General features: G+C 42.5%; 1 protein-coding gene across 1 annotated transcript in view; it reads right to left on the reverse strand.

The window, feature by feature from the left end:
• Positions 1-522: 522 nt before the first annotated feature.
• Mccc1 (methylcrotonyl-CoA carboxylase subunit 1) overlaps positions 523-14,393 on the reverse strand; it is a 46,506-nt gene continuing 32,635 nt past the window's right edge. The window contains exons 14-19 of the mRNA XM_059265365.1: positions 12,875-12,961; positions 9,093-9,142; positions 5,785-5,922; positions 4,398-4,505; positions 1,580-1,651; positions 523-834 (exon numbers count right to left, since the gene is read on the reverse strand). Coding sequence (XP_059121348.1) covers positions 724-834; positions 1,580-1,651; positions 4,398-4,505; positions 5,785-5,922; positions 9,093-9,142; positions 12,875-12,961 — 566 coding nt within the window. The 3' untranslated portion in view covers positions 523-723. The remainder of the gene's footprint in view (positions 835-1,579; positions 1,652-4,397; positions 4,506-5,784; positions 5,923-9,092; positions 9,143-12,874; positions 12,962-14,393) is intronic.

Here is a 14,393-nt window from a genome sequence, read left to right on the forward strand (position 1 = left end):
AGTAGAAAGCTATGGTGGACAATGTTTGCACACAATATCAATATCTGCACAGGAAACAGAGGAAGGCTTTGTACAAAATTCCCCTGAGCCTCACCCCGCAAGGGAATCTCAGGGTGGAGGTGGGTGGGGTGCCATTTTCCTTGGGTCTAAGGCTAAGATCCTTGACATGGCCATGCCCAGATCAACAGGACACATTCAGTCAAGACGTCACTCACTCAGGGCTTCCCAGGCTGCCTGCAAGTACAATAAAGGCAGAAGAATCTAAAGAGAAACTTTCCAAACACAAGGACTAGAAATAAGTGACACTTGTGTCTTAAAATAATTAAGTGACCTGTGGTTGAGTTCAGCTCTGTGACCCCTGCCTCTGAAGTATGTTACTGTATTTTCATCAGGGGGAACTGGAAAGCCATTCACTTACATGACTTTTCCTTTTAACTTCTCTCTTAATCAAGCTGCCTTTTACCCTACTTCTAAAAGAGTAAACATACAAGATCTAAGGCAAACAATAGTTTCTTAAAAAAAAAAAATACAACTCAGTTTTATTTCTACGAAATCTTTTGAGATAATTTGTAAGTATGAAAGGGTTTTACAATCACATGATCATTTATTTAATAAAGTTCCTCTTCCTGGGATCTAGAAATTCAAGAGGCACTTGCTGTATCCAGGTAGGTAAGATGCTGGGCAGCCGCTTTCTTTGATGGACACAGTTCATTACAACTCGAATTAGTCAGATTCCTCCTCAAACTCCACTAAAGGTGCATGTCTGTTGGCCTGGGCCCCTTCTCTGAAGAACACCTTTTTTATCCTGCCATCCTTTGGAGCTTTTATGGTATGCTGTAGGGACATAAACAACAATGGTAGTCATGCTATTGAGGGCCATGCCCACACCAAGCCATGAGAGGCAGACAAAAATGAAAAAAACAGCTAATACCTTCAATGCTTTATGGTTTCTCAGTTTGTTTGTTTACACACATCGCCATCCACAGAGAAAATGGAGACACTTTCACAGTTGAGAAGAGTCAGTACTGAGCAGTAACACTATCAAGGACGAGACTGGGAAGCTCCTGTCTAATGAGCAGTCTCAACCAGGTTTTACAGCACACTTGCATGTGGGAAGCTTATGTGAAGGACTAGGACTTGGGGTGCCATGAGTGTGGCCACCTAGCTGCACGGAGTCCTGGGCTCAATCCCAGTATTACAACGTGGCCTTCCTGCTGGAGGGCCCCGTTCAACTCGGGAGGCAGGTCTACAAAGCTTCCAAAGTGAAAGTAGGAAGCTACTGGCCTACCGTCTAACACTTGTCATCCTTAATTCAGCTTTAGGAAATAGCCACAGTGAGTGTTCGGCTGTGATACTGCTGATGATAATTTCAGTATGTTCAGAATGGCAGGTATGGCTTCACAAGATGAAAATGAATTTACCAGAAGGATGGTTGCTTTAGCTTTTGCAATTAATACTTAGAGACAGCTCATGACTCTCAGTATTTTAAATGTTATTAACCTATCAAATAAAGCAAAGCACAGCTAGGCTGGGTTGCTCCCAAGGCTTACTGGGCAACTGAACTTGGGATTTCACATACCTCCATCTTCATGGCGATCATAACCATCAGAGAGTCTCCGGCTTTTACTCTGTCTCCAGCTTTCACAAACACCTAGAGATTGAGGGATGCATTGAAACACAGGTCCTTCTTGTTCACAGAGCTGGTATGTGAACAAATGGAACAGGAGCACAGGCCTACATGTCGGGGTTATTTGCCAAGGACAGATGTACCAGGGAAACTGGACTCTGCCAGGTCCACCCAGCACTGCTAGCACTGTTGAGTGTATGTGCTTAGTCTCTTTAGGTTGTGACCTACCTTTGCTTGACTCAGATGAATGGATTTTACATAACTTTGTACTGTTTCGTTTTTCATGAATATAATCAGGACAGACCTGACATCTGGTACAGGGAAATGTATACATATAAATGATACAGGGAAGGACAGATATCTGTTAATGTCTCATACAGGGTGGAGGATGAGGCTCTTGACTAGTTTTCTAGTTTGGGAGTTGCTTATGATGGCCTTTCAAAATGTTGAGTCTGTGTTACAAGTGTGTAACTAGTCCTCATGTGAGAAAAGGATGTCCATCCCTCTCTCCAGTTCTACCAGACTAATGAGCTGATGTAGACTAACTGTCTTCTTAGTTAATACAGCTACCGAGCAGTCTATAAAGACACCAGCAGGGAGTTAGCTCTCACAGTCATAAGCAATAAGCATCTCTGGATGCTCCAAAGATCACCCAGTTCTTGGTGACGCTTCTTCAGTACAGTCTCACAAAGCCACTGTGTGTCCACCTTCAGACATAAGATGACTATTCTCTGCAGGCATCCCTCACTGTGGAAGGCTGGTGTGAATAGAGACTGACCAAGCTAAAGGCAGATCTAACTCTGTCAGCTCACACACCGGAGAACGGTGGGAGACTAAATAATTCTTTTCCTCTTTTTTTTTTTTTGTTCTAAGAATATACAGCTAAGTTTTACTTTTTGCAGTGCTGGTGAATGAACCCAGGACTTCACCGTATGTGAAGAAGGTTTTCTGTCACAGCCACATCTCCAGCCACAATGGAATTGGTATGACTTAATGTATTAGGGAGACCAGATATCTACCCCAAAGAAATTAGATTGTCTTGTGCTACCATGTGAATGTCTGTATCCTGCTGAAATTCATGTTGAAATAGTAAATCCAAGGTTTGAAGCTAGGGCTTCTCAAAGGTGATTAATTAGGTCACCAGGGATCTGTACTGTCACCGAGAAAGCCCAAGAGAGGTCCTGTGCCTTTCGACATGTGGGGACACTAGGAGGAGAAGACAGTCTGTCCACTGTGATACCAAGAAGCAAACTCACTAGTCACATGATCCAAGATTTTCCCAACCTCCAGAACCATGAAGAATAAACTTACGTAGTTTCATGTGTGTGGAAGTTAGTGCCAAGCAACAGTCAAGTGAGTACCCCGACTGTATCCTTAGACTGTATCAGATCACGTGGTTTGCTGGGTGTGGAAGTGTGTGCTTGTAATTTCCTCACTCGGAGGAAGGGCAAGACAAGCGCTCTAAGTCTGAGGCCAGCCTGGCTACCCACTGAAACCCTGTCTCAAAGCCACAAAAACAACTTCCTCTCCAACCTGCACCCCACCCTGAGCCACGTGGGTCCCCAACCAGCCTTCCAAACTCATTTTAACACATAGGCAATTATGTCATTATTTCATGACAAAATCTTCATTCTTAAAAATACATTCTGAGTTGGGGTTTGTGGCACCTGAGAAGCTGAGAGAAGAGGATCACTTTGGCCCAGGATTCAAGAGCAGCCTGGGAAACATGACACTATAAAGAGGAAAAAATGCACTGATTTGTCCTTTATTCACGCCTCCTATCTCCTTCTCTCTTTCTTTTCTCTGGCACCAGGGATTGAAGCCAAGTCCCTGGGAATGCTAAGCACATGCTCCACCACTGAGCCATGCCCCTCCACTGAGCCATGCCCCTCCACTGAGCCATGCCCCTCCACTGAGCCATGCCCCACCACTGAGCCATGCCCCACCACTGAGCCATGCTCCTCCACTGAGCCATGCTCCTCCACTGAGCCATGCTCCTCCACTGAGCCATGCTCCTCCACTGAACCATGCTCCTAGATGGTGTTAGCTGTACTTCTTTCTTTTGTTGTGACAGAGTCTTGCTGTGTTTGTTGCCCAGGCTGGCCTCAAATTCAGGTGACCCTCAGGCCCCAATCTGCCACGAGGCTGACATCATAGGCTCACGGAACCAGGTAGGACACACTGTACCATGAAGTAAATTCTTCCCTTCAAACGCACTGTACCATGAAGTAAACTCTTCCCTTCAAAATAGCGGCCTCAGAGCTGCAGAGATGGATCAGCGGTTAGAGCGCTGGCTGCTCCTCCAGAACACCCACATGGCAGCTCACAACTGTCTCTAACTCCAGTTCCAGAGGCTCTGATACCTTCTTCTGGCCTCTGTGGGCACTGCACACACATGCAAACAGGCAAAACACCTCCACACATACATAAAATTAAAATTAAAAAACAAATAAGCAACCCTCCCCAGCAGTCTTGGGGTGGAGCTCAGGTGTAGGGTTCTCAACATGTATGGGGCTCTGGATTTGAACTCAGGCTCATGCATGTAGCACACACATACACATACACACCCCCATACAAAAACCCACTAATCTTTATCAAAAACTGGTAGTTATATACATTGAAAGTTGAACCATTATATTTCACTCTTCTTATTTTCTTGAAGTCACTGCTTTCCAATGAGCAAAATTTAGGAGAGGAAAGGATATACCAAGCTCCAAAAGGACATTTACGAGCCATTTCGGACATCATTTCACAGATGCCCCCTAATTACCTTTTCAATAGTTCCAGTCATAGGAGCGATGGTACCGCCCTGAGTTCCTTCTGAGCTCGCTGAGGCCAAGTACTTGGGTACTGGAATGCCAATTTCAATACTTCCTTCCTATACAAAACAGTGAACATAGAATCAGCATCTCATCTCTTTATGTTCAGTAGGACACCCAAGGGATTGATTCATGCTATTAGTGACTATTAGTCACTACTGACACCCAGGTTCTAATGAAGCTTAGTGATCTTAAGAGGCTACTAAGCCTCGATCAGTCTCATCTCCCATGACACAGAGGTCATGGTATAGATGCCTGGTCAGGGATTAAGAATTAAAGGACAGGGCTGTAAGTGACAGGATGGTCACTTTCTGGAAGTGATTTTTAGTGGCATCTTTACTGTGGATAACATAATCTACAGTAAGAACTTTACACTTACATACACACTATGCCATTAATTCTCGATTCTATAAAGTAAGTCTGCTAACTAGTCAAGGTTATAGATGGCAGAACCAGAGCCTGGAAAGTTTAACTGTACAAGGTCACACAGCTGCCGGGTGGCAGGGCCAGGGCTTGATCCAGGACAGCTTTACCATCCAGAGCTGTTTGCCCCTCCACGGCCTGCCTCTCAGCCTGGCACTGTTATAGCAATGTTGGCTGCAGAAGAGAGCTACTGGAAAAGCTGCACTGTCCTTGACTTTAGGCACAGTGCAGTCACTAAAGTCATTTCCCCATAAACACCGTGGTCTTGATATGGCCCCATCTCTCTGATGGACAGTTCTCTCCATGGCCCAGGAGCTGAGGGCTCACTGGTCATCAGGCTCTGAACCAAGGCCAAGCCAAGCTCGCCTTGGCTCTCTTCTGAGTGCCAAGTCACTGCCACTAACCCCATCCACTTTTTTATTGCCACAAGCATCTGGTCCAGACTGCTCTCCCGTGGTCACCTTGTCCCCAACCCCAGGATTCCAAGTGACACAGGGATGGGTCTGGATACAGTATGGGGGAATGCCCACGCCGAGAGCAGAGCCTCTCACAAGGAGAGGGTAAGCTTCATTTCTGAATTCTAAGAAGAAAACTGTCATGTGTAACAATGAGAATCTGCGGGAACAAAATAGATGAATAGAACTAGAAAGGTAGGACTGTGGCAAAGAAATGTGGAGGTGGAAACTGGGCGAACATGATCTCAGTGGCTGAAGGAAGTGGGCCTTTCAGTGAAATGCTTCTGGTTAATCAGTTCCATCCCAAACCCCAAGAGGGCTATCATGAAACCCAGACATGGTAGCCTACACCCAATCCTAGAACTCGGGGAAACTACAGCAGGAGGATTTCCATGAGTCCTAGCCCAGCTTGAGCAGCAGACTGAAACCTCATCAAAACAAGACAAGAGTGAGACATCACCATGGAAAACAGGTAGATGGTGTTGTCGAGGATGACGAACTTGGATTTACTGGCTACTCCGTCAACAGAAGACTTCAGGTAGGTACAGCCTCCTTCATTGCAAAGGTCACCAAGGACTTGGAAGGTCTGATTTTCAATCTGGGGGGGAAAAAGGCTTTAAAATGAATGACTATGTAGAGTTAATAAAGTCAAAATGTCTTCATCATTAGCAGTTTCAAAGGTATATTTTTCAAGGAACCATGCAGAACCCCCACCCCCAGATTCCTAACCAGAACAATTTAGATACAAATACCAGTACAATGATTAGAAGAAAAAAAATAACTATATATGTTATTCCTATCAGCATAATGCCAGATGAAAGTTCACTTAAAAATGGAAAGAATAACATAAACAGGTCAAATAAAAGAACACATCGAAGGGCTAGAGAGATGGCTCAGCTGTGAAGAGCACGCTGCTCCTACAGGACCTGAGTTCGGTTCCCTGCACCCATGTCAAGCACCTCACAACTGCCTGTAACTCCAGCTCCAGGGGATCCGATGCCCTTTTCTGGTCTCTTCGGGTAACTTCACCCAATTGCACACACTCCACCCTCTACATGCACATAATTCAAAATACAACTAAATTAACAGAAACCAGACAAAATGATTCAATTCCCCTGGCTATATTACATGCTGGTACTCATTCCCGAGTTCTTAAGTTAAATGCAGTTTTCGTGTGCCAAGCTCAGCCATGAAACAGAATGAAACTGGACCCACACAGAGGGCACTTCCTTTATCTCAGCAGCACACAGGGCTGACTGACTCCATGGACTCTGGTTGTGATTTGAAAGGACAGACGAGCTGGGGACTGGTCACAGTTGTCTTGCTCTCAGGGGCTATGTCAGAAGACAACTTATGTCTCAAGGGAGCTGGTAAAAGGACACATTTTCTTGTTTTAAAGAGTGTTTTCTTGAACATACATGCAAGAGAAAATTTCCCTCACACAGAAAATCCATTTAATCTATGTTTTTCTTTCCAATTCCCATCATATTAGTATAGAATCTGTATCTATTCTTCACAAATATGCTGCTGGGGCTAAAGTGACGTAGGTTACATGGTGGAATTTGTATTTGTTCTCATCTCCCTTAAGTTAAACATGACATTGACTCCACCCTCCAAGCTACTAAAATAGCTATTTGAATATCTGTGAAATCTCAGGGTATAAAAGTTTTGTCTAAAAATTCACAAAAACACATTTATTCCCATGAGCCAACCAGGGCAACTGTCAATTTACTAGTCATCAAGGAACAAGAAAAGGTCCCCAAACCAGAGGCCAATATGAAGGAAACAGTGTACGTATCCAAAGTGGGTGACTTCCCATGGCTGATCTGAAGCGCAGACAGAGAAAACTGCTAGGTCTCAAAGTGCTGGGAATTCTACCACATGTAAACGGTAAATCCATTCAGAATTGGAAATCCTTCAGTTCATATTAAATGTGATATATTTACTGAACTTGTAGCTGAATTCCTACATTTTAACATCCTCTTAAGGAGCTAGGCAAGATGGCCTGCTACCACACCTGATGGCCTGAGTTTCATGTTTGATTCCTAGGACTCACAGGAAACAGAGAACTGACTCCTGTGAATTGTTCTCTGACTTCCACACAGGCTCTAGACTCATGAGTGAAACATCCACAAATGAATAAATAACAATAAGAACCTTTTTAGCATTTCATTTTGCCAACAGACTTCTTTTAATTAAAGGCTAGCCTAAGCTTTGCCCTGGAGTGACAATGACTTAGATTCCTTGAGTTTTCCAACAGCCATTTAGAGAACCTGCAAAATTAAACCGTTTTCATAATAGGACCAAGATGCTGTCTACCTTTTAAAACATTTTCCCCCATAAGCATGGAGGAGAATTCTGTAGAAGCCACTGGACCTGTGAGAATATAACACTTATGATGGCTAATGTAATGGGTACTTGATATTAGATTTTATATTTTTTCTAGTTTTCCTACAACTCAACAGCAACAACAAAATAACTGGATTAAAATACAGATAGGCAAAGGTTGCAGAGAGAAATTTCTCCCAAGAAGACATACCAGTGGCCAGCAAGTACACACACACACAAGAAGAAGCCATCATCCTTAAGTCATTTACAAATTAGAGCTTCAGTGCCTGACCACTGCCACCTATCAGGATGGTTGTTATTAAACAGAGGGGGAACCCACAAGTACTATGGCCGGGATGCAGAAACAGTCCTGTGCACTACTGGTGGGAATGCAAATGCTGCAGCTGCTTCAGGGAACAGCATGGCACTTCCTCAAAAATGAAAAACAGAATCACTGCATGATGTAGCAATTCTACTTTTGGGGACACACACACACACACACACACACACACACACACACAATTAAACAACTTTGAAGCACTCCCTGTGCACCTGTTCCTAGTGGCATTTTTCCAACAGCCGTACCTGCACAAGACTGGTCTCTTTAACATTTTATCATGGATGGGGAGGGGCCTATGAGGCCCCAGGTCTACCAGGGGAGAAAGAGGAGGAGGGGGGAGAGGGGCCATTGGCAGTTAATGGTTGCTTGGGAAGGGGTATCATTTCCTTTAATGGTGTAAGCAGCTGTGAGTTGCCTCTAGCAAATAGCTCCCTACCCATGCTTATACAAGCAACCCTAACTAGCTCAGTGGATTAAAACAAAGACATGACAGTTGGGGGGGGGGGGACTAGTTGGGAAGAAGGAAGTGTTGGAGGGTGGGGTGGAAGTAGGGAATAAGAGAAGGCAATGGAAGAGGTGTTCACAATACATTGTATTTATGATGGAAATTGTCAAAAACTAGAGGAAAAAGATAGGAAAGTTTTTGTTTTATCTGTTGATGGGTGGTGGCAATGGTTATACAACATCTGTACCATTAAGCTGTACACCTAATTTTCTTAAATTTTCTAATAGCTCTTTGCACATCTGACCTCTCAATAATTTTTAAATCTGTATTGGGTTCCTAATCTCAAAAATCTGAGTGCTGCTATTTTGGTGAAATGTGTGCACATACCTGAGGGGCTTATTAGCTATTTAATTCGAGGTTATTCTTCTTGCTAAGTTTTTATGCTTAAGGAAATCATAGCCAAACTGAATAAACAGGTTAGAAACAATACAGGGGTGAGTCCCTCAAACTGCTCTGAAATAAAAGCACATGGCATTCTCATTACAGTCATAATGGTCAAAGGCCGAAGGAAAACCTGAGAAGGAAAACCAACCCCACTCAGTATGAGAAAGATAGGATTTGGCTCTGAGCTAAGACCAGAACCAACAAGGCTTACCTGCATGTCATATGACCCATCATGGTTATACGTCACAGCTATGACTATATCTTTATGGAATAAGGGAAAATTGAAGAAGAAGAAGAAAAAAAAAAAAGAAAACATTATGTAAACAATGGAGATGATTAAATTCCCCCTCTCAACTCTAAGTTATTCTGGTATTGCAAGAAAAGGCACCATCTTAACTCCAGGGGATACAATGTTTTCCTTTGTAGCCTCTGACCAGGCTCAGCACAGGTAGATTGGCAAACGTTTCTCTTTTGAAATGTACTTTTAGTATTTTATATATTTTCCCCGGCACACAAAAGGTTATAGTGATAGTGCAGAAAATGCAGTCAACTAGTCAACTAGCAAAGAGAAGGTCTGGCTTGAGACCCAAACCTCCCATCTGATTGCCTCTGCGGTCTTGGCTAAGTCACTCTGTCTGTGTCCCTTCATTGTCTGGCCATTAAGCAGGCATGGGAATGTTAACAATGACATTTTTGTGACTAGAGCTGCACATGTTAATAACATTTCTTTCCTTCCAAAACCTGTCCTATGAGTCTCCTCCTTGCCTTCCTGACCTAGGCTGACTGGCTCTCAAGGCATCTTCTGGGCCCTCCCTGCTTCCCATCTCAACCCTTTCATTTCCATATTCAAATTACTGTCCTGGGAATTTGTAATTACCAGGAATTTTTAATTACAAAAATAATTCAAGCCAGAGTTCGACCCCACACCCTGAGGAATGTATACTTACATAACACTACACCCTGCTAAATTGCCACGCCTTGTTACATGTATCACAAACTGTTTAAGATTCTCTGGTGGGAAACAAAAGGAACTGGGGGGGGGGCGGGAATAACAATTTCACTCTGTGAAGTTATAATCAAACCTTTACTATAATTCTGCTTGCTTTCATGTCACTTAAACACTCGTAATGTTTTGAAATGGAAAGAAAATTGATCTGGTGTAATCGGAGGCATTTTCTCCTAAAAAACTTAAAGCATGATCATAATATGTAGAGTCCAAAACTCTCAGCTTTGTTTTCTACCTATCCTCTATGTGTGACTCAGCTCTAAGCAAACTGGAAAATGGACCAGTTGACACTCCCAAATGCCTCTTTGCTCATGGTTCCTACTTCCCCATCTCCTCACATCACAGTGGTGCACACTTATTTACACCAGGTTCACAGTGGTAGGTCTTTGAACTCACTCTTTTGAACATTAATAGACTTCTACCTATAAAACAGTTAGGATTCTCTCTTCATCCCAGTTTATGAGCAATTTTCTCTTTAAAAAAACCCTGAAAAGTTGAAACTGTTTACAAATAAACTCCAATAACCTCATGGCCTGCACCTTCAAGTACTACAACACCCACATTCCAACCATATACACTTCCTAATGGCATAATCCTAGGCACACACACACACAAGAAACTAACTTACTTTTGTCAACATCTATCAGCATAACTGTTTTCAAAAGCTTTACACTGGGTGGGTGAAAATTCTCCACCCTACATATTATAAGCATGCTTTAAATTTTTAAATGCTTCCAATTACACCACATCATTTTTCTTTCCACTACAAAATATTAAGAGTGTTTAAGTGACATGAAAGCAAGCAGAATTATAGTAAAGGTTTGATTATAATTCCACAGAGTGAAATTGTTATTCCCTCCCCCAGTTACTTTTGTTTCCCACCAGAGAATCTTAAACAGCTTGTTATACATTTAACAAGGCGTGGCAAGGTTATATAGTGTTATATAAGTATACATTCCTCAGGGTATAGTGTTATATAAGTATATATTCCTCAGGGTGTGGGGTCGAACCCTGGATTGAATTATTTTTCTATGACCTTTGGAAAATGATTGATATCTGAGCTTTGTCCTTGGCTAAGAAAGATTAGTTGTTGATAATAAATGTGGCACTAGTAATAGCATGACTCTTATTGGCCTGTTCTAAAATGCAAATGAGATAATCTCTGGAAAATGTTTAATACTGTATCTGAAAACATTCAATAAATGTAAGCTATTATCATTATTATTGAGAGCCAACACAGGGTTCCGAGAAACATGGCCAACAGTAACAAAATAATATATAAAAATTCAGGTCATAAACATAGCATTGAAACACTTGGTCATTGTCATTAAAGAAAACTGAAAATGGGTTCTACTTTAGATTCATAGATATTTGGGGCTTCCTGTCTGGGATACTCTCCTGGCCACTGTCCATTAGCAGTTTTCAAGGACTCCTTAGAACGTTTCCAGTGAGTTACATTCAGAATCAGATTATATTTGTGGAATAGTGGTAAAAGTATATAGTGAACAGCAATCATGTTGGCTTTTCAATTACATACTTACTCATTTTTAAATCAAAACATTTTTAATTCTAATAAAATTCAGCATAATTCAAAATACTACTCAGTGATTTAATGAAGACCCATGCCAAATAGCACAGCTGGCTCATATGAATTACAGTGGAATATGTGATTTGTCTGTTTAATTTAGGTTGCAAAGGTCACTGCAATTTTCCTCACTGATGTTTACAGTCAGCATGCAGGAGTTGCTCACAAGACATCCTCAGATTTTAGAGGCTGCTTTTTAGGATGATATGAGTAAACACTCTAACCCAAGATGCAGGAATAACACCAGTTATGCTGTAGAGTGGAGGGGTGTTTGCAAACTTTCTTTGTGAAGGCTTGGAGATCACCCAGTATAGTTCTAGCAATGTCCACCTAGGCTGAGGGTGACATAATGGTCACAATGCAATCGCTTTGTGAAGGAAGTATTTGCTACACTGTAATGATGTCTATGATATCTAGAGTCAAAAGGTCCTGCTCTCCTCAAAGAGGGGGACTGATCTGCTGACAGGGAGCTGCTTTAGCCAGCTCGCCTGCTTTTTATGAGAGCTGCCATAGCTCAAGGATACCTCACATCCTCATATCCAGCATACTTCACCTACTCTGGCTTCTCATGCACACTGTCCTCTAGCAGAAGGGATGGTGACTGACTATCACAGGATTAAGATCCTCTGTATCCTGCCTGGTCATGATTTATTAACCACCTTCTTCTGGCTTAGGTGCCACCATCTTCTAACTTTTTAGTTAAAGTAAGTTAGTCTTTGAGCCTTCTCAAACTAGTACACAGTTAGAAAATAAACACCAAACTACCCAACCAAAAGGAGTTAGGAAAAGCATGAAGTCAGTATCAAAAGGAGTGGGCACCCATGATGCTCTGTCCTGCCTGGCCTTCGGTAAGTTACCCTACTTCTGGGCTTCAGCATCAGAATCCACACATGAGCTGGGACTCCCTTCGTTCCCCGCATTATGTTGTGGTGAAGATAAATACTCATACGATGAGACATAGACTAAACAACAGCTCTTCAGTGGCCCAGTCCACACGGATCTCAAGGCACTGCCTGAACAGTGGGTGACCCTCTGTCCCCGACAGTTTTGAACACTGTTTTCTTATCTAAAAGTGATGTTCTTAGAGCAGAAAGCCTGCAGAGCAATAAAAAGTACAAAGAGCTCAGGAGAAAGGCCTTGCCTCAGATCAGACCCTGGTCTCCTCACTAATACTTTGTCACATTTCACTTCAGTTGTTTGTAGGTATGTCTTACGGCATATTTTTAGAATACTTAAAAGCACAGAAGTAGGGAGAGAATGTACACCATTAACCCCATGACCCTGCCAATCAACTCCACTGGCTATTTAAAATCTCACAGCTGACTGAGCATGACCGGGCTAGAAGTGTTTTTGTGCTGTGTTTCTACACTCTACATTTCTCTTGTAATGAAACGTTACTTACCACTTTTACCACTTCTCAGAGTCATGTTTCTGGTGTAAGAGATATTCAGTCTTCTCCCACTGCTGAATGAAAACGGAGAGAATTGATCTAGAAAAAATTTAAAATGCAACAACAAAATTACAAGTATCAAGCTCCCAAGTATACTCTACAAACGCAAATCTAAACCACAGGTCCTCAATTGGCAGCTCGGTTCTTACTATTTTAAACTTAAGGTAGATACTCTGACTTACGTCTCAGAGACTTTCATATGACAAGTCCCAGCTTCTCTGGAAGAATCTGATTGTATGTAAGTCAGCTCTTGTCCTCTGGTGGCACAGAGGTCCCCACCCTGCCCCAGTTTCTAACATTCATTGTTTTCCTTTCACTGGGTCTCTGTGTCACTGGCTCAGCTCTATGTGCTGAGGTGTGCATGCTCTGCTGGATACAACCCAGAGACAGTGGTGTAACTAAACTAAAGCCATCTAGTGTGTGGATGGAGCCTGTAAGCGTGATACTTATAAATTTAAAAAGTAAAGGAGCAAAGTGAGAATAGAGCAAACAAATCTAAAGACGTAGTTGCATTCTTTAAGCTTTCAATATAATGATTTGAAAACATCTAAAATCAAAGATGCTAATAGAATCCTATAGGAGGCAAGAACATTTAACAATACCAGGGCTAAAGAGATGGCTTAGTGGTCAGCAGCAGCAGCTGCTCTTCCCAACAGCCTAGGTGGGATTCCCAGATGGATGGAGGTTTACAACCATGCCTAAGTCCAATCCTAGGGTCCCTCTTCTGGCCTTGACAGGCACTGTATATATACAGAGCACAGACTCAGATACAGGCAAAACACTCATACACATAAATAAAAATAAACTAAAAACAAAAAAATTAATATAATAATTCTAATAATAAAAGAGAAAGAGACTTAAAATTATGTTTAATCCAATGTTCAACATTATCCTGAGTAAATACTGGGAGCAAGTTTGAGAATGCAGATTTTGTATTAGTTTGGGGACAGTGGGGGCAGGGAGTGGGGGACCTTTCAATGCAGAGCTGACTGAAGCTATAATACACCATCCTATGAGGCAACTGGTTGCCAGGAAAAGGTTGGGCAACCATCAGAGCATGCTGGAGGAGGAAAGCATGTGGCAACCAGAACAGATCCTCCCACAGCATATCCTCTGACACCCTGAAGGACCGAAATCTCTATTCAGACAGAAATTTAATTATGGGATGGAAAAAGAGGAAGAAGAAACTCAGTAATGAAACACGGCTAGCTCAAAGCAATCTGGATCTCCAGTGTTCTAGGGCAACCAAGGGCTTTGCTGTAGGTACAGTGGGTACAATGGAGCAAACCACCCAGAGTGCTGAATGCAGAGTCAACAGGGATCAGCACAAGATACAGAAAGAACCAGTGTTCAGCTAGAAAGAGAGCAATTTCTGCAATGTTAGGGCATTGTTCGAGCTACATTTACTGAGTTCAGTAGTGCTTATATGTGCACTTCTAATGTATGTACTTATGCTTATGATGCACTTGTG

This window comes from Peromyscus eremicus, chromosome 6 (assembly GCF_949786415.1).
Source record: "Peromyscus eremicus chromosome 6, PerEre_H2_v1, whole genome shotgun sequence".
NCBI classification, from domain to species: domain Eukaryota; kingdom Metazoa; phylum Chordata; class Mammalia; order Rodentia; family Cricetidae; genus Peromyscus; species Peromyscus eremicus.